Raw genomic sequence first — 27,905 nt, forward strand, 5'->3', positions numbered from 1 at the left:
CTACCACATTGATCTTTAAAGTCAATGTATTGTTATGCTTGTGTCATCTTAAAAAAAAATACAATTTATTCTCATCTGATACTCATCTTGAGCAATTTAAATGATTCTACTTCTTTTAGGCTTTAGGGAAGGAAGGCAGGCATCCAGCAGAGCTGAGGTCAGTTTGGAGGTCAGAGCCCAGGAGGGCACTTTGCCTCTGGAAAGGCTGGGTCAGGAGGCAGCAGCCACTTCACAGGCAGCCAGTGGCAGGGCAGGGTGGGCCCGGTTTGGTAGGGCGGGAGTGTACTGTGATACTGTAACAGGTCACCAAACAGCGCTGCAGTGCAACTGCCCTCTCTAAGGACCCTAGGGGAAACTCCTTAGGAAGACAGCTAAAACCTGCCTGTATAATACACTGTGCAGATGTTCAAGTAACTTGGTCATTGACTAAAATGAAAATGTGTTAGGTTCAGGGGGTCATCTCTACCACTTGCACTTTGTGGCTGCACCTTGGCTGAAATTCAGGAATTTGTCTGGGGACATTGAGGACTCTTGATGAAACTCTCCAGATTTAGTGAAGTGTTTGAACTGAAGCTAATCTTGTGTGGGAGAAGGGGAGGAAGAGTCCTTTTGTGAATTGGATTATAATTTAATATTATAAATATACCACCAATTGTATTACTGCCATGGTGTCAGGGTTAAACTCTCTTCTGCCTAGAACAAATATCATGTTTGGTGATGAGCTCTTGTTATGCTGGCAGAAAAAGGGCCTTGCATTGCCTAATAACCCCTTTATCTAGTTAAACATATCCTGCAATAAAAGTTCATGTATTCTGGTTAACAGAGAATATGTAAGTCAATGCAGAACACTGCCATATCCACTTCACTGATCTCTATAGGACTGAACAAAAACTTGCTACCACAGTTTCTCTCATCGCCGTGGCACCTAAGTTGTGCAGCTTTAGATCTGTGGTTTGTGTACCTATAAGAGAATATTGGGTAACAGCGCAGTACTGAGACATCCATTTTATGGCTTTTGAAATTATTTTTTTAATGATGGGAGTTGTCTTTTTACCTCTTCCCATAAGACTTTTTAGCATGTATGTGTGTAGATAGTTAGAAAAGATCCTGTTCATTGTCATGGTTTGGCGCTGGCACAATGCCGGTGCCCCCATGAAAATATATGCTCCCTGGTGTCTGCTGTGAGATGTGACCAGGAATAAGCAAAGCAGGCCCCCACTTAGAAATACAGAAAACTTTATTAGCTAAACTACAACTCTAATTAGCAAGAAACACACAGGGAAAATGAAAACTTTCCAAAAACATTTCCTCCTCCCCCCACCAAATTTCCAGTACATCTATCCCCCAAAATCACCACCTCTCGGTCCATCACCACCCTTCAGATAATCAATTCTCAGTTCATCAAGAGGAAAGGAGTCCCTCCTGTGCCATAGGCTTCCCCTGGAAACACCGTTGAAACCTTGTGTGTTTCCATGTCACTCTCCGTGGCACCGCCCGGAGAACATCTGCCATCGTGACCTCTTCCTTCCATGTCCAGTGCTCTCACCACTGCACATGGACCAGAGCTGCTTCTAGGGTCTTCCTTTTAAGGATGCTTTGTCCCGTTCCAAAAAGAGCACAGTCTCACCTTTGGGACACCTGTTCCCCCCAAATTTCACCCCCTGGGGCCGAGGGGTCTCAACACTGAACTCTCTTGGCTCTGAGCCATTGCCTCCCCCTGGATGCAGTCTCTGTGTCACAAGGAACATGGTTCTGTCCATGGCTATAACAAGACGAGTCCAGCTAAGGCATCTGCTCTGGATGCAGTCTCTGTGTCACAAGGAACATGGTTCTGTCCATGGCTATAACAAGAAGAGTCCAGCTAAGGCCACTCCATCATCTCTTCCCACCTAAAATTCTTCTCTACTCTCCTGACATCTTTCGCTTGCCCAGACCTTCACACTTGCACATTTCCTTCTTCCATTTAATCTCTGTCTCTCTTGTAGGAAAGGTTAATGTTCTGCAAAAGTTTTCATTGTCCAAAAAAGGGTCAAAAACTTGGGCTCTGCCTTCTCAGGAACTCCCACAGCGGCCGGACACCTTCTCGCTGCACCCCACCCCTTCTTCCCCTTCTCAGTCGTGCTGCCGGCCCATGTTATCAAGTTTCAAGGTAGCACAGTCCCAAGCGCAGGCTGTACACTCTCTCTCTCTCGCTCTCTCTCTCTCTCTCGCTCTCTCTCTCTCTCGCTCTCTCTCTCTCTCTCGCTCTCTCTCTCTCTCTCTCTCTCTCTCCTGGGGGGAGGTTGCCCAATGCCTCCTGGTGTTTCTCCCACCCTTCCACCATCGGGGGCCTCTTCACCTCCCATCTCTGTCCAAGCCCCGGCCTACCTCACCCAGCCTCATGGCTCCCCTGCCCCGCCCAGCAGCAGCAGCTGGACGGCGGAGAGATCCGAACTCTTTCCTCACTGGAACCCAAGAGAGCTTCCCCCAGGAGTGCTCTGCTTTTAACCCCTGTGTTCTCAGAGGCAGATCCATGTGCCCAGTGGCCACACCAGGTGCCAATATTCAAATCTGAGCACACATTGGTGTGACCATAGCATATCCCAGAAAACTTACTTCCTCTCAAACCACAACAATAGTTAGAAAAGATCCTGTTCATGCAGAGCAGTAGCTTTCATTGATGCATTTTTTTTTTCCTTCTGTGGAAGATCTAAGGAGGATTTTCCTATTCTCAAGGTCCAGTAAACTGAAAACCAAATAGTTCCAAAAACTACCAATGGCTGAAGCAATCTGTTAAAACCATGGAACCCCACAATGGTTTGGGTTGGAACAGCCCTTAAAAATGATGTAACTCCAATCTCTCTGCCATGGGCAGGGATATCTTCCACTAGACCAGGTTGCTCAAAGCCCCACCCAACCTGGCCTTGAACACTTCCTTGGCCTTCAAACCAAAGCTTTCAAAAAAATCTAAGTGTCTTTCAGGGATGGACATCCAAAGTGCTCTGGGCATCCTGTTGCAGTGCCTTACTACCCTCACAGTAAAGAATTTCTTTCTAATATCAAATATAAACATTGTGAAAGTGAAGTACATCTGTGAATGACCCAGTGGACCGACCTACTGACGACACTTCTTTTGATTCAGCCCAGGATACGTTGTCTTTCTGGGCTGCAGGCAGATGTTGCTGGGTCATGTCTAGTTTTTATCCACCAGTATCCCCAATTCCTTTTCCTCAGGGAAAGAAAATTCTCAACCCGTTCTCCACCCAGCCTTGGGTGTTTGTGCTTGCAAATATTTGTCCTGGGGTAGCCCCAGCCCAGGTGCAGGACCTTGCCCCTGGCCTTGTTGAACTGATGTCCTGAGGTTCACACAGACCCAACTCTGAAGTGTGCCAAGGTCCTCTGGATGGCACCCCTTCCCTCCAGCTTGTCAGCTGCACTACACAGTTTGGTGTCATCAACAGAAATAAGATGGACTTCAAGTGTTCACAGGACAGGTTATGGATTGTGTGATAAGAGGGAAACATTTCCCCTCTGCTTGGAAGGTACAGTTTTGACTTGTTCAACCTCTTCACAGTTGGAGAGAAAGAGCTTATTTTCTGGCAGGATTTGTCTGATTGGTACAGTGCTCTAAAGTAATACCTTTGTGTGTACCTGATTGTATCCAGTGTCTATAAAGGAAAAATAGCTGACTAGCTGGCTGTCATTACAGAGTTTTGAAATAATTTCATTTTGCATGTACCCTTCTGAACACTTAGGCTTTTAAGAATTAATATTGTGAAGGAGCATTTGTTAATTAAAACCTCAAGCTGACCAAACTGCAAACACTTGTGAATGTAACAGAGAGCAGCAAAAGCATGTCATGAACATTCCCCAAAAGCTAGAAAAACCCCTAGATCAATAAAATGATACATTTGGGGTTGTATCTTCAAATCTAATGGTTGGATTAGCTAAAGTTTAAAAGAGCTTGCTTGTGGAATCACCCTTCATAATAACCTGGCTGCATTTACAAATAAGAAAATTCCCCTTCCCTACATTGGCTGGAAGATTGTTTCAAAGTCTTGGGGCTCAGATGGTTAGAAGCATTCTGTAATTTTCAAAATAAATCTGTTCTCCAATTTCATACTTGTTTGACTCTTTGGCAGTATCCTTTTGCTGAGAGAGCCCTTTTCCTTCTTTTGTATTTATTTTGGCATATAACAGAAGCAATATTGTTCACTTTCAGCCTTCATTTTGCCAAGAAAAATAAGGCAAGCTGGCTGTCTACTCATAAGCTAAACAGTTTGGGGGAAGGTAGTCCTTAACCATTTCTGCACCTGCTTTACTGTTTAAACAGGAGCAGGTAGAATTTTTTCCTTCCTTTTCCCAGAAGACTTCTCTGCAGCCTTTAGGAGCATGCTGGATTGAGTCTTTGGGACCACAAGTGATCATGAATGCTGAGAATTAGACCATTGGGTATCTGTCTGATGGTGCTACTCTTGAGATTTAGATAAGGAAGGCTGTCATTGTGTGAGCAGATGGAGGAGCAGAATACACCAGGAGCATTGACAATAAAAATGAAGAGTTAAAAAATGTTAAATATAAAAATGGGTTAAAAGTGTTTTAGGCTGAATGTTCCTGTCAGCAAAGATCTGTTCGTTCGGATAACTTGAGTACGGTTACAAGTTTGTGTAACTAAAAAAAGCTGAGAACCTGCTTTAAATAGCAGTGCTTGTATCTGTTTGTAATGCCCCTCATTTGTCATCCTATTTAAAAGAGTTTGGTGTTTCTGCAAATTGAATATGCATGCAGTCTGGTGTTGTTGAATTTCCTGCTAATAAGAGAACCTAAAATGGGTGTGTGGGGGAGAGATGAGAAGCAGCAGACATCAAAAATCATCACCCAGGTCTGCATCTCCTGTTTGGCTGTGGAAGGTAAGGGTTGCAGTGCCTGCTGCTCTGGGAAACAGAGCTTCAGGGTGAATTCCTCTTTCTGTGGTAATGGCATCTTTCCTTTAATTAATGCAAATTAATAACTTGTAGTCATCTCCTTTCAGATGTCTACTGTTTCTAATTTACATGAGAGCATCCAGCCATGCTTCCCAATTACGTGCCACCTCAGTTAATCACTCAGGTGCTTGAGCAAGGTCCTCCTCATTGGGCTAAGTCATTGGACTTAGTTCATTGGACTAAGCCATAGAAAACTTTTAACTTTGCAATTTTGTTAGCACACAATTGTTTTGTTAAACTATTTTTTAATGGTTCCTTTTGTGGTTTACTGGCATATGTTATAGTAATTACCTAGAATGTATTAATACTGTATGTTTTTTCCTGAGGGAGAATTCTAACTTGTGTTACATAATCCAAACCCAAAACCCAATTATAATAAAACATGGAGAGCAGTAGAATAAATGGTTATTCTTTTTAGTGGGATTTGTTTTCATAAGTGTCTGTTTCCTGAGACAGACCTTGAACCAGAAGATCTTGCGTATTCTGGTTATCTGTTTGCCTTTCTCCCATCCTCCTGCATTCAGGATGTTCCTCAGGTTCCCTGCAGGGACTGTGATGTGTCTTCCCACCTCACCCTCCTGGCTTCATTTAATCTGTTTTTACTAAAATTTGCCATTACCTTGATGCATAGATTAAACACAATATGCAAACATTATAGTGTAAAAAAAAATCACCATCTCCGTGCTACCCCTGCTCTTGCACAAGTGTTGGTTTAGCAATTGAGTTTGTAATTTAGCTGCTTCCTGCCCCCTCACCCCACCCAAGACAAAAGCAGAGAAGAAAATTGTCCTTGGGCTGATTCTCTGCTGAAGCACTTGCTGTGGCTGGCAGGAAGGACAGAGTGAGCGCGGCTCTGTGGAGGGTGGGAGCACAGGGTTTTGTCCCTGTGTGATACCAACTGCACTGCTCCAAACAGGTAAGCACAGCCCCTCATCCCCTGCTGTCCTGTTGGATGGAGGTCTTGGACAGAGACAGAACTATGGGCTCTAGCTGAACATCTCACTAGGCATCCCAGTTTGATCTGTGCCTCTCCTGAAACTTGCTTAACAAATCAGTGGTTAAAACACTTCTTTTCCACCAAGTTTTGCTTGGTTTCAGGGTGTGTGCTTGTCTCACTAGTGCCTTTAAATATGCTGTGGATACTAGGATTCATTGTAGATTTCATTCTCTTGCAAAAATAAATAGGAAATGCCTAGAGGATGAGGCATTGCTGTCTCGCTGTGTGTGGTGACCCCCAGAGGAGTGCCCGCTGTGCCACAGAAGGTGCTGGCTTGCACATATTATTTAATTTTTGTGGTTTGGTTCTGCAAAGCAATGCATGGCTGTTTCTGGAGTTATGCTGGGAAGCCCTCAGCTCTGGCTGCTCCAGAATAGCTTTGTTTTGTACCCAAACATGGTGTGCACATGCCTCTAGGAGGGAAGCGGTGTGCTGCTGGGAACTCTGGAACAACGGGAAATACAGGGCAAAACCTGTGGGTTTCTTTTTTTTTTTGCATAACTCTTCCTTATTTGTAGAAGTAAGTGCTTGTCTCTGTGAGTAGTTTTTGTTTTGACCATTTTATCTGAAACTATTCTCTCCATTCCTAAGCTGATTTCTCTGGGTAAATGTTCATGTTTTGCAAGGTACTGTAAAACGCAGAGGTTGTTACCATGTGAGACTATTTAGCCTCAGAAAATGGAGGGGAGAGAAAGTATGGCTGTCTACTGGATTTCAGCCCTTGGAATTAAATTATTACATTTTTCTTCTCTAGGATCTCGAGTAGCAGGATGGAAGAGCTCTAACTGATAGAGAACAGGCCCTCTCAACATGGAGAACGTGCCGGTTGATGGGGAGCTGGATAGAAATTCAGTGAGTAACTTAAGTGTGCCTTTGTGCAGTGACATGACTGTGAAGATGCTTTTGCAGGGGAGAGGGTTAAATGACTTGAATCTGTTCACTTTTGCTTTGAATTGATACTTTTCTGGTGAATGCATTTGGAATATTATGTAGTATCATGTATCATTTACTAGATTCTCATGGCAGGAGGGCTGAATGTCAAAAACTTTTAGATTTTGGATTTGATTTTTGGATTTTGTCTCAGAGTCCCAGAGGAAAAAGGTATTCCTCTCAGTCTAACTGGCACTTTGCTAGTTAGTGATTATGGACAACAGAAAAAATAATGTAGTTCTTGGTGGAATGAGGAGCAGAAAAAACAGAAGGAGTGATAATTATATGTTACCAGAGTGATCTTGAGGTGTAAGAGTTGATAATGTGTACTGATTATAAAATATCTGAGGCAATGAAGCTCTTTCTAAGCACAATTTAAAAACAGGAAAGGCTAGTGTGTACTATTGTGCTTCATCTTCATCATCATAAATGTTGAAATTATACAAGAGTTTAGTTTTTCCACAAGCTGTGTCATGTAGAAGTACTTTAATAGCTGAAGCAGGAAATGTTTTATAGTTTCCAAAGCACTGCTTCCCAAAGGCAAAATAGGATATGTTTTTCTGTAACTGAGGTGAAGGTCAAATTTAACACCTCATTTCTGGCAAACTTTATATGTGATACTGAACTACTACATGGAGCTATTACCTTGATCAAGTGTTTTATTACTGTTTTTATCTTTAGTGGTGAGTTTGGAGACAAACTGTTTTGGAGTGTGCTAAGAAAATTATTGGCTTTTTTCTGTAATGAACAAATTCATTGGTTTGCTGCATGGCCTATGCATTTATATCCCAGATGCAGCTTACTTATGAGTATCAACTGCCAACTGTGCAGTAGGGTATTTTCATTTTTAAAAAAAAATGCTGTCAGTTCAGTTGCTGCCCTCCTTGTTCCTTAAAATATATTAAAAAGTACCAGTTTACAAAACACTTCAAAGTAATGTAAGATGTACTACTTTTCTTTTTGTGACATTCCTTCAGAATAGCATGATCTTAAGAAAGTTCCTCAAAATGAGTCTCTGTTTTACCAAGACTGCTTTAGAAGAATGCTAAGTGTAAGGATAGATTGCCTTTCATCCTATGTGCTTCTGAAGTGTCATCTCAGAATAGTTTTTTTTTAAACTGATCATGTATTATAATAGGCTAGTCTAAGCATTTCTTATCAAAACATCAGTCAGTGGGGTAATTGTCTAAATTGCAGTTACAATGTCAAGTTTTGTGTGTTGCACTACAAGTGTTAAAAACATATTTGAAAGCTTATTTGGTAGTCCAATATACAGCCTAGTGTATATCATAGTAAAAGAAGTGAAAATTAAACATTAAAAATGCCATATGTATTTTAAGAGAGATTGACCCAGTAGTTTTGAAGACCTTTAGTCAATGCAAATCCTGACACTTCCCAGAAATTTAATTTTTTTGAAGTCATGTTTCAAATTTTTCAGTATTCCAGACTTTTAGGTGCAATCTAAATTTTTTTTAAGTTCCATTGTCATGATAAAATGAATGAAATACATATGTTGTAATGTGCATAAGGAATACTGAGCAAAATTTTTCTCCACTTTTAAATCCTTTGGGATGTTTCTAGGAGGTATCTGAAAAAATCTTGTTTAGAGGTGTCAGCTTTCTAATTTGATTTTTTGGCTGGCTTATTAAAGAACAAAGGATGAGGAGATCACAGGCCTTAATGCTGTGCTTTTTCCTTTGCAGAATCAGTATACAGAGAAAAGTCTCATATTAAATGCTTTTCCTGTCTCACAATTAGGTTGATATGTACTGAATCTAAGTTTGAAGACAAAGGCTGTGACAGCTCAGCTATTTTTGTAGTCTGACACCATTAAAACAGTGCAAAATAATAGATGCTCTGAGTTCTTGTCTGAGAACAGTTTTTGTCTACTTTTCTATAAAATAATAATTTAATCAAGTCTCACTTCCCCAGAACTTAGAACATTGCATGGAAATGTATGGTATAAACTGTTCTTTTTTGAAATATTTTTTTAGAAATTTTTATTCACTTCTAATTTTTGCTGAGACAAACTTTTAATAAATAATTTGCCTGTGATAGAACTTGTACAGTCAGTGTCAGTCCTTGTTACTTAATACATCAACAGACATAAAAGTACTTTCTTTCCTTGAAGCATTTAATCATTTTTATTGATCAGATTTGTAGGGTGGGTCAGTGGTCCTGAATTTAAACTGACCGGATTAATTTCAATGGTTTGCATGTATCAGAGACTGCCTTCAGGGAAAGTCTATCTTCAGCAAGGTGAAAACTCAAACTTGGCTTTAGAATGTTCATTTAAACTATTAAAAGTTTAGTTGTATGTTTTGATTGTAAAAATACTGTTTTAAAATATCTTTTGTGATAAGAGATTCACACGTGTTAGCGTGACACATGCTTTTGCTTTTACCCTAATATTCAACAGGAAAAGGATTTTGTTTTTAAGAAGAACTTGGCAGATATAACTTAAAGTTTAGCAGCAGTTGTTATAAGCTTTATTTCTGAGAAATGAACATCTAAAAATAGGCTCTTTTGAAGCACGTAAGCTGCCTTTGTATAAAAACAATTACAGCTGCTGTCTCGTGATACTTTATATTGCTGGATTTATATTGCTGGTTTTACTTCTAAGTCTTAGTCAAAAACTTTACTGGGAGGAGGACTAGGCTTCATGTATTTTGGTAGCAAAATTTTCAAGTAACTGTGCCTCTGTAGAAATGAAATTGATCACGTAGTGTTGAGAACCTGTCAGAGGACTTGTTCTGTAATCTGTAATCAAAGTCATCAATTATATAATGGGAAAATAGGGCTAGGCTGTGCCTCTGGGAATATATGTATGTTTCTCTTAATTTGCTAGATTTAGAATAAGAGTTGTGAGTGGTGATGGACAGGAATGTCCAGAGAGCATTCTTTTCAGAGAAAACCCTGAAGTAGTAAAATGGTCACGTTTTATTCCCTTAGTTGTTTGGAACCTCAGTCTGCAGTGATACGAATTGCAGGTGATAGACGTGCAATAGGCCATTGGAAAATGAAAGGTCTTTTTGGCCAAAACAGTCTCATTTCAGTGCCTTAACATCTTGCACCAATGTTTAGAAATATATAATCTGCAGGTTTTAGGTAAATACACAGACCCAAATACTCTGATGAGGAGAGGGGGTTGACCAGCAACAGAGGGAGTTTGGTGTGTAAACAGAATGTCAATTGGAGAAGATAGAGGACAGAATTAGACAGGCTTGTGTTTCAGCCTCTGGCATAGGAGCTGTTTGTACCAGTTCATAGGATTAACCATGCAATGCTAAAATATTTACATGAAAAGCCCCTGCATTGCCATCTCGGGTGACAGGCTGCCCTGCTCTCTGGTGTCACGTTGTATCTTGGCCAGGGCTGCTTGCAGGGCAGGCAGTGAGACAGGACCTGCTGCGCTGTCTTTTCCCTCTTGTTTCCTGCACACGTAAGTAATGCACTGCCAGCGAGCATCTGGCTGAGCTCAGGTACTGCTGATCCTGTCTGTTCACAGTGTATTTTTCCAGTTCCATTCTCTTGCTGTCCAGCTCCCAGTGACCACTGCAGCAGCCCAGTGCTGAATAGCTGTGCTCCCAGTCCTTCAGTTCAGTTGCTGGATCTCTGTATAGTTTCTGCAGGCTTCTTGTTCTCTTGTCAGCCACTGTTCTCTTGAATCTAAGATCAGCATAGGGTAGGACAGTTCCAGTCTAAACATAAACTGTTTCCTAGTCTTCAGTATGTTATCTGTACATTAAGAATAAACACTTTGCCATGAAAGCCATTGAATTCTTGAATACATCGCATGTTCTACTACTCAGATCTGTCTGGTAAGTTCATGGGTTTCCCTCTTTGACCTGAAGTTAGTCTCTGGCAGAAATAGAAGGTTATTTGCCAAGTGTGCTTATATTTTATTTCAGTTTTTCCAGATAAGTCAAGTCCTGTTCCAGAAAGTGCAGAATTATGAAGGAGGGGTTCCCTCATCTTTCCAATGATGTGTACTGCAATTGCTGTATATTCATTGCAGTACTTTGCATTTGCACATTGCACTGTCAATTTACAATTTAACACCCTTAGGCAGATGTGAGGGATAAAAAAAAATAATCAGTGTTTTGAGGTCAGGAGTGCAAGACAAGATTCCTGCTTGCAAAGATTTTGATTATGATTTTTCTTTTTTACATTTCCTGCTGTTAAGTCCTGATAAGAGAGACAAGATTGGATCCTCTTTAAAGCAGAGCAAGGATTTCACTACTTTATGGAGCACAATTTTTTTATTTGGGATATAGAAGATATGTCATGTTTGGATTTATTTTATTTTTAAGGAGGAAATGTTCATGCTGATCAGTATTCTTCTGTTCTCCTTTTCTATTATTCACAGATTTCAAATGCAGTAAATCCGTAAAGACATAAGTGGAATTTGCCTTTTATCTGTACACGGCTGAGCACAGTGGGATCTTAGCCTTGATTGTGGTCTTTGTTAGCAAGGATTTAAAAAATATTCCAGATCAAATATCAGAAAGGCTTGCAGGATATTACTGTGTAGTTACCCTCCTTTAGTGCCTGTATTTGATGCATTCAGTGGGAGAGAAATTCTAAGCAACTTGGTTCTATGGAAACACTCAGATATAAAATATCCTCTTAAATTTAAAACTGCACTGTTTGTCTTGCATCCTAAGCAATTTCAAATGTTACCTGTGTTTGTAGATGAGCTGAATCTGTGGCTTCTAAGCTTGTGTTTGTATTAAAAAGCAGTTAGGCTTGGATCTAGCATTAGTAGGTGCTTGCACATTACTTATGGCTTTAAAGGTATTTTTCCTTCCAAAACACTTTCCTGAAAGTGGAATGATTTTGGAAACATTTTGTGTTATTTCAGCTTTCTTCAGAGCTTCAGTCTTTTTGAAACCACTCCAGCTTATAATTTCTTTAAAAATGCTGTGTATCAAGTCATACGAGCACTAAATTGCGGCTGGAGAGATTCCACTCACAAGAAGTGGTTGAGGCAGTTGCTGTTTACTAATGATGGCTCCTAATAATGGCTTTTCTATAGGCATATTTGTCTGATTTGTTGCTTCAACTTTTCTGAACTGTGGAGTCTCTGGAGGTCTTGCCTTTGGCATTGAGGTGCATGTTGTATTTTAGTTATGAACTAACACTGTTTTCATTGTCCTTCTTTCCCGCTGCTGCTGCTGCTTTTTGTGCACTTGCTTCTTCCTGGCCTGGAATTTTATGTTTGCTGTTCTTCATTCCTCAATTGTATGTGTACACAGCATCATGGTGAGAACAGAGACTCTCCTGAACTATCAAGTAAGTGACTCCTCTCTCCTACATTATGTTTGCACATATATTTGTAGTAGTTAGTAGATATCTTTGCATATAGTTGCTGGGATAAATACTAAGTTTTCTTCTTTATCATAATTGAGAAGTTGAAGTGTGATGAAAATTTGCTGTTGGAAAAGTATTTTGCCTGGCATACCACTCATCCAAAAGTTTCCCTACTGTAGCCTTTATTTTTTTAGTGGGAAAAGTTTATTCTTCACCTCTCCCAGTCATGGCCAGGAAAAAAAATCTTTTATATTATTTATCTGGAAGAGAAAAAGCTATTTTTATCAGTTTGAAGTGAAACTTTCAAATGCTATTGTAGTACAGATAGTAAAGATATGGAAGTAATGGTTCAGAAAAAGGTTTTATTTTTGAGTGTGTTGATTTCTAGTGCTATGTGTGGTTCCCTTAATTTCAATTATTTTACATATTCAGAATTGAACAGGTGTATATACTATAATTCTTCAGGTTTGGGTCTGGGAGATGCTAGGGAAAACTTCAGATGTATATATGTGCTTACATGCAGCCAAAGACTTACTGGTGCCCTTGGTTTGTGAGCATTAGTATGATAGTATGATTGGCAGAATAATTTTGCCTGGGATTAAGAGTTTGTGTATGTAGGAAAAAGAAAGGTGCAGGCACAAATTGTTTCTTTTTTCTGTGAGAAATCTGTGCAGAAGTTGTGGTCTTAGCTGATATAGCTTATTATAGACATTAAAAAACAATGTTGAATTGAATTGTAGTAAACATTTTCTTGTGTATGATGTCCTTGTGCTATTTTCAGTGGTGCAGACACTATCACAGGCTCATTATAGAAACAGAAGTGGGAATCTGACTCCCCAGATTTTTTTTCATAGCTTTACCTGAAATAAATTGGCTGTAAATTTGTATTTCTTCTAAGGTATGACTTGTACTGACAAACTTTTGTATTAGTAATTTGATGACCAGTATGATGAACATGGACAAAGTATGTCTTCTCAACTCTCAACACTTCTGTTGGTATTGGAATGTGACCTCTAAAGAGTCACAAGGAGGCTTTGATATTTACTATTTGTTGTTTCTTCTCTAAAATAATGCCTTGTCTTCTCCCTCACCTCAGAGCAAATGTCTGAGTGTTGGGATGAGGCATTTTGCAGGAGGGAGGACAACTTCCTCCTAGTAGCTGCTATGGTGTGAATAAATAGTTATGTTCTTAACTGATTTATTTCCATTTGTTTAGTACTTTTACGCTGCTTTATATAAAAAAGAGATTGAAAAACTCTCCTGCCAATCATTCTTCAGCTTTTTAGATGGAATTTCTTAAAAACCTGCTTGGTTTAAGAAGTTCACCTTGAATACCCAGGCATATGAAGTGCTTGCCATATGGTATTCTATATTAGGTGATACATAAACTCTGTTTGGTCAGAAAAGAGCCTTTCTGACAGTTCTAGGAGTTGTTGCAGGACCTAATTGACTCCTGATGAAGGGATATGAATTTTACAGTGAGCTTGAAGCTGGTAGTCCCGTTAGTGTGACTGAGTCCCCCCTGCTGAATGTAGCTCATGCTTTAGTAACACTCGTGTGCAGAGCTTGCTTACACTGCAGGTTACTGGCAGCTTCTGCCTGAGAAATAACTGCATTGTGACAGCTTTAAGAAACCTTTGGAATTCCCAAAGCTTAAAAAAGAGTTAGCAGTGCTGCATGGTGCCTGTTCACAAACAAGCCTTCTGTACCGGTTACTCGGGAGGGTTGCCAGTGCAGTTCCTGCAGTGGAGCCCACGATGTCACCTGCTGCAGTGGCATAGGGGCTGGTGGGGGCACCTGCAGAGCACAGTAGGCTGAGAAATCCCATCCCTGCAGAAGCTAAGTGGCCAGTGGCTTGTCAAAAGGAGTTTTCAGCTAGTTGGGTGAAAGCTGGTCTTCCTTCAGTGCACTGTACACATTAAATCTTTAAAACAAATATAGCTCACTCTCCTTGCAGAGACCCATTTTGTGCAAACCTGTGAAGCAGCTGCTTTCTTCCCCCTTTTATTTTCACATACAAGACCTTCTGCAGTATGGTCTCTTCCCAAGACTTCAGCAACTGCCTTGCTCCCCCCTTTCCCTTACTTGGAGTTGCAGAACAATAAACAGCTAGTTGGTACAAGAAGAAGAGCAAAATCAGACACTACTTTGAAATACCAGCTTCTGGCACTGATGGACTTGAGTTCTGAACTGGTAAAATGAGCTGGTTGACTCCTTTGTCCATTTCCTTACATATTTTTCCTCAGCAGCAGTTCACATAGAGTATAGTTTCTCTGGAGCAGAGCTTTAGATGGCTTATCTGATGTAGAAAAATAATACAGGTGGGTGTACTGCAATCCTTGCATTCTTCATAGAATCATTTAGGATGGAATACACATTTAAGAATCATCAAGTCCAACTGTTAACCCAGCATTGCCAAGTCCACCACTAAGCCATGTCCCCAAGTGCCACATCTACACATCTTTTAAATACCTCCAGGATTGGTGACACTTCCCTGGGCAGCCTCTTCCAATGCTTGAGAAGCCTTGTGGTGAAGAAAGTTTTTCTAATATCCAATCTAAACCACTCATGCCACAACTTGAGGCTGTGACTCTTGTCCTGTCACTTGTTACATGGGAGAAGCTACCTTTCAGGTAGTGGTAGAGAGCAGTAGAGTCTACCCTGAATCCCCTTTTCCCCAGGCTAAACAACCCCAGCTCCCTCAGCCATCCTCATCAGACTTGTGCTCTGGACCCTTCACTATCTTCCTCACCCTTCTGGACACTCAAGCACCTTTTTATTTTTTCATACTGCTTTGTGTTCATTCCAGGTTTTGCTGCAAAATGTTTCCACTACTGTAATAAGAGTAGTGATAAAGCTAAGAAGGCCTTTGTACTTTGCAGAGTCCATCCAGAGAATAGAACTTGTTTGGTTTGACTCAAATCTTCTGCTGAACTTTTAAGGAAAGCTTGGGAACTCTTAAAAGCATCCGTGTTGTAAGTTCCAGTCTTTTCTTTAGTAAATATTGCTTGTTTCCCTCTTTGAGCACGTTGTCAGTATATCTGCTTTCACACAACAAGTGTTACAGAGTCATTCTTTGATTATGAAAAAGGTACAGTTTTGTTGTCTGCAGCTTAACAAGATGTACAGAAACTGTAAAACAGGATGGCTGGCCAGGTGATCCTAGAAATAGGTAGGAAGACACCAGACAAGTCTTTCAGACCGTTGAGGTTCAAGGAGAGTAACTCTTCTGCTTTAAGCCTCTGCCTTGACAGAATTTGTACATGATTGGTATTGTTAAGACTTGTTTCTTGTGATGTATATACAGACATTGATCTTAGCTTTCTGGGATGTTGGTACAGCTTGATCTGGCAAGTTGTTTCATGGGTTGGCTGAGTTGAGGCTAGTTAAACCAAAAGCTATCTCAAAGTGGCAAAGAAAAGAAGTATTTCAGAAGATAAGCAAAAGCTCAGTGCTGTATCTCTATTGAGTATCAGCCTTTCCAACCTCATGCTAATTTTTGTTTTCATCTTTTGCCTCATGTCTTAGACCAGTCTTACTGGCTTCTTTCTGCCATCCTCTCCAAAGCAAATATCTGGTTTGAAAACCTCAGTTTTTAGAATGAAATGTTTTGCAACAGAGCAGTTGAATACCAGTTTCATAAACAGCAGTGAAGTTCTTAATAGAAATCTATGCACAAGCACATAACATCTTTGAATGAGCATCCATTTTATATTTCAGCAGTGGTAACAAACAGTGATGACCAGCCTATAACTCCAGGAAAAATGAACCAGCACCAGGGGAAAGAAGGCTATTTTACTCCAACCAAAGAGTTACTTCAACCGTGTCTCAGTCCAGGAAGTGCCCATAGTCATGGTAAGACAACGTTATTTTTTGCAGAATTACTTAAATTCTAACATTAATTATATGTTCCAAATATTGGTTAAAAATCACTGCCTTTTACAATAAAGAGGTAAGGAAGAAAGCATATTGAAAATTTCTGTAATTATTTGTATCTTTGTGTTAATCTGAAACAGGAAAAAATGCATTATGTGATGCACTAGTTTATTAAGGCATGCTATGATTTGTTTGATGAGAGAGCAGTTCACATGATGTTGAATGATTATTTGTGTAGTCCTGTAAAACCCACAGTAATGTTCTTTTCTCAGTATTCAAGCTGTGTCTTTATGCAGCAGTGTTATGATGTACCATAAGTGGAACTTTTGGGGAAAGATACTTCAAATTACTTCAATAACAAAGAAGTAATTAAATTACTTCTAATGAAAGATCCTTATCTTTAGAAAAAGAAAAAAAAAAAAAAAAGAAAAGTCTCAACACTATTTTTTGCCAGCTTTCAAGAAGTTCCTCTGCCTTGCTAAACCTGTTGAAAACAAACTCTGTACATCCATGAGAACTGACTGGATGGAAAGTGAAATTCAGTAGACCTGACATGCTGATAGACTATTCAAGAAACAAAAAAACCCCAAGCAATAGTTGGTCTCCTTGTGCTTATTTGCATTTGAAACTACTTCATTTGTTGCTCAGGAAATCATTGGACATCTTTCCTGCGGTGCGTGAAGTTCTTAGTGAAAACTTTAGGCTTTTAAAATTAATGTTCTCTTCCCTTTTACTGTTGGCAGCCATGATAGTCATCCATGCTTCCTTTAGTTTTTTTCATGAGTAGTGTTCCTGACATGGTTTTATATTTTTACCTGTTTTGGTATGAGTCTCCCTAACTACCATAGCTTGCTTTGTCAGAATAATGATACTGGTGTTTCAGAGTAATAAAGGCAGTGTCTTAGGTCTTAACTTTGAATCATATTCCTGTTTTCCTGTTCAGTTCTATGAGACAAGAAAAAAAACTTTGAAACAAAGACAGTTGTTACTGGGCTGAATCTGGTAGTATTTTAGTGTATTTTAAAGTTATTATGGTAGTATTTTTGGTACTACATAGAGCTAGCTCAGATATATTTTCTAATTCCTGGTGTTATCACACTGGAACAGCACTTGGTGTCCTCTGGCTTATGTCTAGTTTAGTCTGGAAATATTTTCTGTATAATATCAATAAAACTTGTTTGTAATTTTTATTATGTTGAAAGAACTTGTGGTTATTTTCTCTCTATATTGTGTTGTATCCTTTACTAGATAGATGCTGGTGTTATGTAAGTGTATTTGAATATTCTAATAAACTCTTCCTTTTAATATTGATGTTCCCACTAAGTTATAAAGTCAAACTGTAGTGTTTCTTCAGGATTTTCATTCATAGGAAAATGATTAAAATGGGCTTGAAAAGTACTTGATTGTCCTACATCAAGCTCCTTGCAGATAGTAAAGTTTTCTCTCCAGATCTTTTTTTTCTTCTGAATATTTCAGGGCTTATATAAGTGAATTTAAGCCAGTTAAATGTATTTGTGCCTTTTTTAGCATCAATCATTACTGACTTAGTTTTCCAGGAGCACTACTAGATATAAGGCTGTACTTTCATGAGACAAGAGATTTGGCTTGCATTCAATTTTAGTAGAGAAATGGTACCATGTGGGCTAGGTTTCAGCAACCCACAATTACTGTCTTGCAGCCTATCTACAGCTTGGGAGCTGATTTTTTTTGCGTGGGTTGACCAGCATTTAAAGATCAGGTGAATATTCAATGGCAGTTATTCCTATGGGAAAATTACAGTGCTGGCAAAAATCTGAGCTTATTACATTGGAGAAAAAGAGATGTAGTGGAAGCCTGAAAAATATGAAGTAGAACAGAGCTTAATATGATGGAGTGAGGCTGTTGTAACTGAAATCCAGTTAACCAAGGTCTTTACAATCTGCCTGTGGGATGGTATAATGACATAGGGAATGTTTAGATACAGAATTTGAAGGCATTTACAAGGAACTAAATGGAAATACTTTTAGTCATTGACAACTGAAGTCATCCTTAGGAGATGAGTAATGTAAATAAACAATTCAGTATCATGCGAGGCACAGAATAACAGAGAATCAAAACAGAAAATGTATTATACCATCTACAAAGAACTGATTAAATATATCTAAGGGAGAACTGTGACACAGGTAAGTGTCACAGTTACCTTATCTTTTGCTGCTGGGCAGTTGGATGTTGTGCAATGCTATTTGACCACTTTTACCTAGGTTGCTTCTGCCTGAATAAAAAGCACCTGTGTTGCAAGGCCACTTAGGCATAGAACTTGTAGCTCAAAACCAGGTGAGTCAGAATGAAACAAAGCCTGTGATGGGGCAGTCTCTGGAACAACCAGCACTAACTTTGGTGTTAATGTGGAAGCCACCACAGTGGCTGTCCAGCAGCTGTCTAGGGATAGACATGCTCAGTGACTGTTGTTTGGAAAATCTACTGTAGCAAGCTTAATTTGTGTCATCTGCTTGTGTTTTAAGTAAGATCCTAATGACAAGAATTACAAATATGGTTAAAACTACATGAGTCTTAATGCAAGGGAAGGGAGGTGAACATTTAACATCAGTTTGAGTTACCTCTTATTTGGAACAAAAAGAACCATGTAATATGTCAATGTAAAGTTGTAAGTGGTATGTATTTTTTAATTTTCGGTGCTGCTGTGTATAAGTATTTGGTTTTCATTTCTGCCAACAGCTCTGGATTTCAGAAAGCTGCTATTTTCCTGTACTTGGTTTCTTAGTTTAAGACATGTCTTCCTCCTCCCTCACTCCTGTCGCTCTTGTGAGATTGAGCAGAGTATATTGTCTGAGACACAGATGGGGGTCTTCTTCTTGGAGTCCAATACAGATTTATTTTATAAATGTAGAGTGCAATTTGATCTGGTAGCATTGTCTAGTGGTTGCTCAGCAAAAGTCTATTTAAAATGTCACTGCTCTATGTACTCTTTGCACTGGTTTACAAAATATTTTCAAGATCCTTGAAGTTACACTGTTTTTTATTCTGAGGCTGAAGTAGCTTACCTGTGAGGCTACAGACTTGCATGTGTAGGTGTGGAGGTCACACTCACTTCCATAGGAAGCTTTAGCAAGGTTGTTTGATGGAAATGTGTTAAAATAAGGGATGGTGGAGATTTTTCCAGTATGATTTTAACATATGTAGAAAGTTTAGAATTTTAGTGGCCAAACACTAACTTGGCCATATATAGCATTGATCCTGAGATGGGGTTTTAATTTTAATTTTTGTGTATTTTATTTATTCCTGCCTTGTCCATCAAGTAGTTAACTGGAGCGTCAGAATAGACTAGTCCTGATCATAATGCTACAACTAATGTGTCTTGAACAGACTAATAGTTATACTATGTTTTTTTGCTCAATATTTTATTTAGACTTATCAGACTTGGAGTAGGACCTAAATAATCCAGTAGCTTTTTGAGGGAAACTTTGATGATCTTAGGAAGTTACTTTATCTGTGAAGCTTTGCTTATATTTGTGGGATAGTGTGTCTTTAGGCCCCAGTGGGCAACATGGCCCTTCCATCTCACCAAGACTGTATTTTTTTAAGTATAGTCATATAGATGTTGTACTGCTAAATCATCTCTCAGTTCTAGCAGCTGACACACAGTGTGGTGCTAATTTAGCTCATATTCTGTGTTTGCATTCAGTGGTTAAAAATGTTATTAACTATTAATGATCAAACAAGTAAACTTTTATTGAACTTACTTTTGGCATGTTCTTTTTTAACCTAGCATGTGACCATAAGGAATAATTGACAAAATTATTTTATTGCAGTTGAAAAATTAACTTTAAAAATACCAAGTACAAAACTGCATTTTCAAAAGTTGTAGAGCAGAACTCTGCTTGCTGATGTCATCTGTTTATGTCAAATTATCCCTGGTAAATTGAATTCTTGTAAATCTTATTAACTCAAGCATACTGATTTATTTCTTTGATAAAATGAATTAATGCAGAAATAGCAATCACATAAAAACTATTTAAAAAGTCAGCAGTCTCCTTATAAATGATTAATAATGTTTTTAACTTACCAATACTTTCTTAAAACATATTTCAAACTTTTTATGAAGACGTCACAGATGCTTAAATAGCAATATTTGTGGTAAATAGAGAAATCTAGTAATAGAATGCTTGACAATGTCAGACTTTTCTGTATTTTTCCTGTCTTTATTTAAAACATCAGTAAGATGCATATGAGGTGGGATGTGTGTCCCCAGAAGGAGCCTGACAGGAGATAAGAAACAGGATCTGCCTTTCTTTTCCAGCAGAGCAGTAGTAGTTAATTAAGTAGTTGTTAATTCAATTTGCAATGCAATTAAAAATATATTGTGTTACATGACTGAGAAACAGAGGTGGTTTAGGTGCAGGGAGGAGGGTTGACAGTAGAAACAAAATGTTACCTGCTAGTGGTGATGATGATGATCACCATGAACTGGAAGGAAGTGAAGGTGATTTTGGGGAAGAGTGAGGGCATTTTTGGCTGTGCTGAACTTGTCCTTTAAACAGCTCCAGAGGAAACATTTAAAGGATATTCCAGTGCTAGGATTTTAATCCACAGGGTGCTGCATTTTTGGAGAAAACTATTTTTGTATGTGACAGAAGGTGGAAAGCAAAGAACAGGCATTTTCAAGAAGTAGGTCCTAAAGAACAGTTACTAGCTGTTGAAGGGATGAAATGCCTTTGGAGCCTTAATGACCCAGAAAATATCCAACTCAGATATTACTGACCGTGTACCCAAGGCAACTAACAAGTTAAAGCTGATTTGTTGTTGACCTGTGCAACTTGCAGCTTTAAAAAACCATTTGTTTCAGTTGTTCAGCTCAGTTGACAGCAGGAACAGTTTGTTTCACTGGGCAGTAACAAAGGTCTTGGAGCTCCTGACTGGTCATCTCTGTTCTGGGTTCCTGGTGGTCAAGAAGCCCTGGAGATACAGCAAAGCATCTCCTCTTAACCAGCTGTCAGTGGAAGACAAATTACTGTGGACCAGTAGAAGGAAAGATGCAGCCCTGTGACAGTGAACTGGAAGCCTTTTCGAAGTGTTAGCACCTCTACCTAAAACAGTCACTTGGCTGTGGTGCTCTGGGCACATTTCTGCCAAGGGTTCTTTCATATGGATGCATGAGGCTGAAGCCACAGCAGTGGGGAACTGCCTTGGAGCTGGGGAGAGAAATCCCACTGCCCATAATTACAGCAGATGGATGCATTGAGCACAGGTGAGGCTGGAACTCCACTGGGAGTTGATCACTGCTAAAATGCCAGTTTGGGCTGGTATTTTTTTTCAACTAGTGCTTTCAGTGTGTTAGTAATTCTTTTTGATAAGAGTATTTGCCTTGCAAATGGCAAAATTTTGCCAATGAATCTGGTTCCACACCAAGCTGTTTCCTGGATAGTTGGGCTATATTTTATATTCAATAGTGATTTCTGTTTTTCTTCTTACCTTTCCTATGTGTTTACTTTCTACATGTAGGCAGACTTAGTCATGGAGTAACTTCATTAACTTCATGCAGTCTCCTCTTTCCCTTCACTGTGTCTGTTCTTTGAATAAAGAAGCTGAAGAATGGCTAAATAACTCACTATCTTGATACAATAAGAACCAATTTATTGCTAAGCATGTCATCCTTTGTTACTTCACTTCATAGTCCCATCACTCTGTCTCATTGTCTCACGGCTAAAGAAGAACTGTTCAAGTTCTACTTGAGGCTCTCCAAAAACCTTTTTTTTGATACTTCAGTATTAACAGTAAGTTTTGCTTCTGAAGTAAGGCACCTTCTCTGCAGAGTAAATGCATTTAATGTCTTAGAAAAATGTTAAGACTTTTGCTTTCTCCTGCCACATAAGAATTCTTTCTAAAACCTTGCAAACCCTCATGCTTGAAGACTCTTAGTCTTTCTTGTATTATTAGGAGGCATTTTAATTTGTCTTGCATTGCTTTTGATGATGAGGAAGTATTTGTAATCAGCAGTGTGTGGAAGCCATGGGCACTGGTTGTTCTTTGGGTGGTACTGGATTAATGCCTGTTAGTCCTGCTGCAGGGTCCTGAGCCTAGGGACACAGGTGGTCACTTTTCAGTTTTTCAACAGTGTGGAAGTGAAACCTCAGTTCCACAAAACTGTGTAACCTATTTGGAGTAGCTTTAGTGATGCTTGTCTTAAATGGGATGTGAGTGAGGCTCTGGTCACAGTAGGAGGAAGGAGCTTGAGCCCTAAATAATCTGATCTTAGTCTGTGTTATAAAACTGAATTTCTTGTAAAATGCTTTAAGTTCTGCTGCATGTGGTTACATCACCTTGACCTCCTGCTTTCTTACTGCCATGCGTACTCTGGCGCATTCCTCTCTGCAAGTCATTGTGTTTATTAGACTTGCCATTTCTGAAATGCTACTCCACCCAGTATTTGTGGCTTGGGTAAATTGCATATTCTGCTTTCTGTGTGGGTTATAGCTTTATGCAAGTGTGGTACTGGGTTTAAAAGGCACAGCAGTGATTGATGTGAAACATCTCAAGAAAGTTCTCTTTCTTCATGACAGTCTCCGCAGGACTGGCCTACTTGAACCTGAGTCGTGACTTTGAGAATTTCGTAAGGGCTGAGAGGACAATGTTGAAACCTGAGCAGTGAGCAAAGCTATTTACTCCGTGTGGGAGGAGCTGAGCAGGCTGTTAGCAAGTGAGGAGGTGCAGCCAAGTACAGTTGGCAGCAGTGCTGGGGAGTCTTGGTGGTCATTGGTCACCACTCTCAGGCTTGCCTCTGGAATTACTCCTCAGCTAAACTGCACTGGACTTGGAAATACCAGAGAACAGAAGAATATTTGGTGAAAGAAATTTGCCTCTCTCAACTACTCTCCAACTTGTAGCCTCATGGTTTAAGTATAATTTTTTTCTGAATCAAATATCAGTGCAGAAGGCAAGTATATCTTTAATACCCTTTTTATTAAATAGGAAAAAAACTGCTTTTACTTCAAATCCACATGTGAAAAGCAATTGTTAGATAAAACCTTCATAGGTATGATTGTCTACCCGTTTTCTTTTTCTGTTTTCTGCATGCCGCAAAATAATTCTCTACTGCATGTAGAGAATTATTTATGACCTTTTCATGGACTGGGGGGAGAATTCTACTGGAAAAGGTAGTAATGTTGAAATGTCAGGGCAAATTACTGTCAAAATTGCAGGGCAAGTCTGAAAAGCTTCTGCCTTCCTCTACTACACCAAGTTTTCCTTCCTCTTTCTTTTCTCTCTAGCTTTCACAGAGTTTGGTTTTAAGAAGATTTTAGCTTTTCCCTGGGTACCTGTAAGGGGAAAAGGATTTTTTGTTTACTTTCCATCACTATTCATAGTTTTACCACTTACTGTATTACTGCATCAGTATTAGTTTTTAGAATGTGTTAGTTATTCTAAACTTCTAAAATCTCTATAAAAAGGATTATTATAGTGAAAATTCCTTATTTGGGTAGTCCAGATAGATTTGATTTGAGTTCAATTTCATTGAATTCTTGCCTTTACAATTTAGAGAGGACTTTTTTCTTAAGACTGTGGTTTTTTTCAGCTGTAAATATTTTTCAATTGGAGAAATGTTTCAAAACTAAAACCATACATTGTCAAAAGTCTTCACAAGTTGTCAGAACTCCACATATCTTCTATTTGACTTTGTAGAACGAGATTTTACATTTTGCTCCAGGCAATATCCTGGAAGAATGTCTTAAGCACAGGATTAGGATTGGTTTTTCAGCCAGCATTTACTATTTACTGTTGAAGAAGTCCTGATTCAATATATAATGGGAGAAATGCATTCTGTCCTTTAGAAAAATATATATGCATTAAATAAGTTTTGCTCCTCTAAAGAGATTGGCTGAGAATGGATTCTTGTGCTCCCCCCCTGCCCTCCTGCCCCAAGATACATGAACTAAATATTTCAGTCATGTAGGGGTTTTTGTGTTCTTACTGATACAGGTGTTTTATAAAACAGAAAAACCGGGAAACTTTTTGTCTATTTCAGTGGCATACTTAGTCTAGTGTATCCTATGGAGCCTGAAACTTCTGTTATGAAAAAGCTCATATATATTCATGCACCTGATGCCTTTAAGCTAAAGTGCAGATACCTCCCTGTTTATGCAGGCTTTTCTAGCATGTCTGACTTATGCAGTTGGACTTGGTTGTAGTTCTATTTGTGAGTATCTGAAACTGTGCAAATTTCTAAGCTGTGTATGAGAGTGCATTTTCAAAGCATATCAATTCTTAACACACTCAAAACTAATATCAAAAGGACAGAAAGCTGCCTGGGACATTAGTCTAAGATCACAAAGTTTGATTTCATCAGTAGATGGACCTATTCTGTCCGAGTTTATTTTCAGGAAGGAGAGAGGAAGAAAAAGCATTTATGGGATGTTTTGGTCTTTGTGGGGGGGAGGGGTGAGGCGATGAAAGAAGAAGCTTAAATTAGATTTTTTCTTTTTCTCCTCTGTTGTAGTGGTGAGACAGAGTCCTATTTTGATAAAAGACTCAGAGCCTGCCTCTCCTGTGTTGCTGTTGAGTTAAAGCAGAAGGTGCTTAGAATACCTGGATAACAGCTTCTTTGACTGGAGAGAGCCTCAGAGAGGGGAAATGTAACATTATCTATATTGAAATTCTTAATTTTATCTACCCAAAGAGTTCAGTTTCAGTTCTAAATGGAGAAAAGGGCATAGGAAGGAGAAAGAGGTATTTTAATCTGTTCCTGTTTACAGTTTGACTACATGAGCAGTGTCAAGGGACTTGAGAGGGCATGGAGAGAAGGGAAAGGCCTTCATGATTATATTGTTTCCTGAAACCCCTGCAAACGCAGCTGCTCCTTAAGAACGTGAACAGAAAGTGGCAGAGAAGACTGAGCTGTGAAACAAGCTGGTGGGCTGGCAGGTAGGGCCCAGGGCTGGAGGCAGGTGTCTGATGGAGGAGCCTCCCCCCTTGCAGTCTGTGTGACCCAGCCATTCCAGAACGAGAGAGACATGGACACGGCTGGATACCGGTGTCAGCAGAGTGCTCTGGGCAGGGTCACAGCCCCGACTCTGAAAGAGGAGATAACAGCCCCATTAACTGGGCAAGGTAGGTCTGTAATGAGAGGATACAGTTCCTCCTGTGTGTAAGAGGAGTTCTACTGCGGCTTTCTCTTGATTTCAGTTGGAAAAAAAAGAAAATGCATATTATGAATAGATTTGAACCAAGGTATTTGCTGTTTTGTAGTTAGGACAGATTTGGAGAGGTGATATGGAGCTGTGTTTATTAAAACAAAACCAAAACAAAACCAAATAGAAAAAAAGCTAGTATTCTCCCTCCTTGAATTTCCTCATTGCCCTGCCACTCCACCCCTTTAGTTTCTTTAGCTGCTTTTTCTGTTCCTTCTGGGACATCTTGAAACAAGGACTGTTTCAGCTGAAGAAAGTGTGAGACACAGGATTGGATAAATGGAGACAGGCCTGAATACAAGATGCTTACCCAGTTTTTCCTATGCCTTGTGCTTAAGTTAATTGTGTTTTTCATATAGCATATAGTGGTTTCTGTTGATGGCTATCTGTGCCTCATCTTTGCTTTTTCTGATACATCTTTTTACCTTGACTGATACATCTTTTTACCTTAACTTCCCAAGTTAAGGTAAGTTAACTACCTTAACTTAAGGTAGTTAAGGGGGAAGTTAACTACACTTCTTTGTATAAGGCCATAGAGTAAGTAGTATTATTTGAGGGTTAATCGTGTTCATGCTGCTATTGGTTTAATTTATGGCATGTGATTCACATTGTAAGAAAAGGAGAGGATGGAATAAGGTAAGAATTCAAGTTCTTATTTTCAAGGCAGTTCTTGGTGTCCTATTGTCCTGGTTTTTAGTAGAGAAGGTTTCAAAACCTGTTTTGTCAGAAGTAAAGTTTGATGGGGAAAATGGGACCAGCAGAGAAACACCAAATGGGAAGGAAGTTCCACATTTGCAAGAGGATGGCTGTGCACACTAGTCCTTGCAGCAAAGAGGCTGCTGATGTAACAGTGAGTGAAGGTGGTTAGGGAGAGACTATTTGACTTCATTACAGTAGCTCCCAGCAGAAGTTTGGATCAGCACATTTCTAGTCTTGAATCACAGTTTACTGGAATCCTTTTTGTGTTTAAAATTTAAGCTGGCCCATTTAAGTGTTTTATTCATTGAATAAAATATTTGGGGCATTAATAATAAAAAGCCTTTTTTGTGGAGATTATTTAGGACAGCTCTTCTGTGAGTCAGGCTGGTTTGTTTTTAAAAATATGGGAGAGTTTCAAGAAGAAAAAGCAATTGCATCACCTTTTAAAGAAAAATAGAGAAATGAAGATGTAGAGGCTATGGCAGTCAGTTGACAAAAACTAGTTAGGTGAGTGCCTGAACAGGAAAGTTCAACTTGGCTGTGTAATGCAATGATTGACTCCCTTTTCTCATTCCCATAGTGTACCACAATATCAAACAGGGAAGCCACAAAGCTCATGAGTTGTCCTTTGTGCAGTATAAATTTGGGACATGAAAGACTAACAGGAACTCAATTTAAGGATTCCTTAAAACTTAGATACCATTTTTGTGTACTTAGAAATGAGTAGGACTAAAACTGAGAGGTAAAAAATAAGATGTGGTGTGTTTCCCAGGAAAAAGGAGCTGAAGCAAAGGCATTCCACTTTAAGCATCGTAAGAGCTTTGATGAGAGGAGTATAGTGTTGCTTGGCTTGCTGCTGATTTGGCAGCCTCTGTCTCTTCACTGCATTTTTCATGTGCGCCCTTCGTTTGTTTCTTTTTTTTCCTCTTTTGTATCTTACTCATCAGAATGTGAGGTAAAAGGCTGCTACTGCAACACTCTTGCTCCAAGCAGCTTATGCTAACCAGCTTTCACAGAGAACATAATCCTTACACAAACACCTTAACTCATGAAGGAAGAAGGTCCAGTGCGACGTAGGTTTTCTTCATGTGCTGGGATTTCATCTGTGTTTTCTCCAAGAGCTGATGGCCGAAAGCTCATCCGGAACGCTTCATTTGGTGGATATAACGAGCTCGCTCCTGCTTTACCAGGTTTGTTTTGGTCTTGCGTTTCTTAAAATGTACAGAAGCGAATCTAATTTCTGCCTCAAATTTTCATGCTTGAATGAAAGTAATGTACTGAGATGTGGGTAGAAATCAGAAAGAGTATTGCTTGTATGCAGTTTGATAACAGCTCTTTGTAGTGGCAGGATTTGCAGACAGGGAAATGAGTAAGTTTGCTTTCACACTGCCACAAATATCACTTCAAAATAGATTGGTGTGTTTGAGACTGACTGGAATGTTTGTTTTGGTTGTTTGGGCTTTTAGGACTGAGGTTCTGTGATGTGGTTTATAAATGCCTTCCTTTCTTGTACTTTCCACTGCTGTTTCCACTGCTCCCCCCCCCTCCCCCACCAGTGGATCTGCTTTAAAATTGTAAGGTACAGCAGAAGGTTTATATTTAGCTGTAACTACTGGAAAATCTGCAGGCTGGTCATCAACGATTTGACATAAAATGACAAGATAGAAAATGAGGGCTAAAAACATAGCTTTGGTAAACTCTGTAGTGTAAGATTTTGAAAACTTAAAACCTCTGAAAGGGCTTTAATCTCCTTTTGTGCAGATTTGTTGTTTCCTGAAAATCAGTACTGGAATATTGCAATGAATTTGTAGATCATTGCATGTCATTGTTCATAATGTGCACATTGTTCATAACCTTCTGACGTAGGTACCTGAATTTCAGCAGTTTATTTCAGAAAGCCTCAGTGCTTGAAAATGTGTTACAAGGTCACCCATTCCTGAAGGG

The 27,905-nt window shown here is 39.4% G+C and overlaps 1 protein-coding gene across 8 annotated transcripts in view; it reads left to right on the forward strand.

Annotated features, from left to right (window-relative positions):
- Positions 1-27,905, forward strand: part of OSBPL8 (oxysterol binding protein like 8) — an 85,572-nt gene that overhangs the window by 23,782 nt on the left and 33,885 nt on the right. Inside the window, exons 1-5 of one of the 8 annotated variants that reach the window (XM_054631311.2) lie at positions 6,714-6,813; positions 12,150-12,186; positions 15,087-15,179; positions 15,925-16,059; positions 26,909-27,151. In XM_054631311.2, coding sequence (XP_054487286.2) covers positions 27,010-27,151 — 142 coding nt within the window. In that variant the 5' untranslated portion in view covers positions 6,714-6,813; positions 12,150-12,186; positions 15,087-15,179; positions 15,925-16,059; positions 26,909-27,009. Of the gene's footprint in view, positions 1-6,713; positions 6,814-12,149; positions 12,187-15,013; positions 15,180-15,924; positions 16,060-26,908; positions 27,152-27,905 lie in introns of those variants that run through there. The other 7 variants (XM_077178813.1, XM_077178815.1, XM_077178814.1 and 4 more) reach the window with 7 other exon arrangements.

The sequence above is a fragment of the Agelaius phoeniceus genome, chromosome 5 (genome assembly GCF_051311805.1).
Source record: "Agelaius phoeniceus isolate bAgePho1 chromosome 5, bAgePho1.hap1, whole genome shotgun sequence".
In the NCBI taxonomy this organism is placed as follows: Eukaryota; Metazoa; Chordata; class Aves; order Passeriformes; family Icteridae; genus Agelaius; species Agelaius phoeniceus.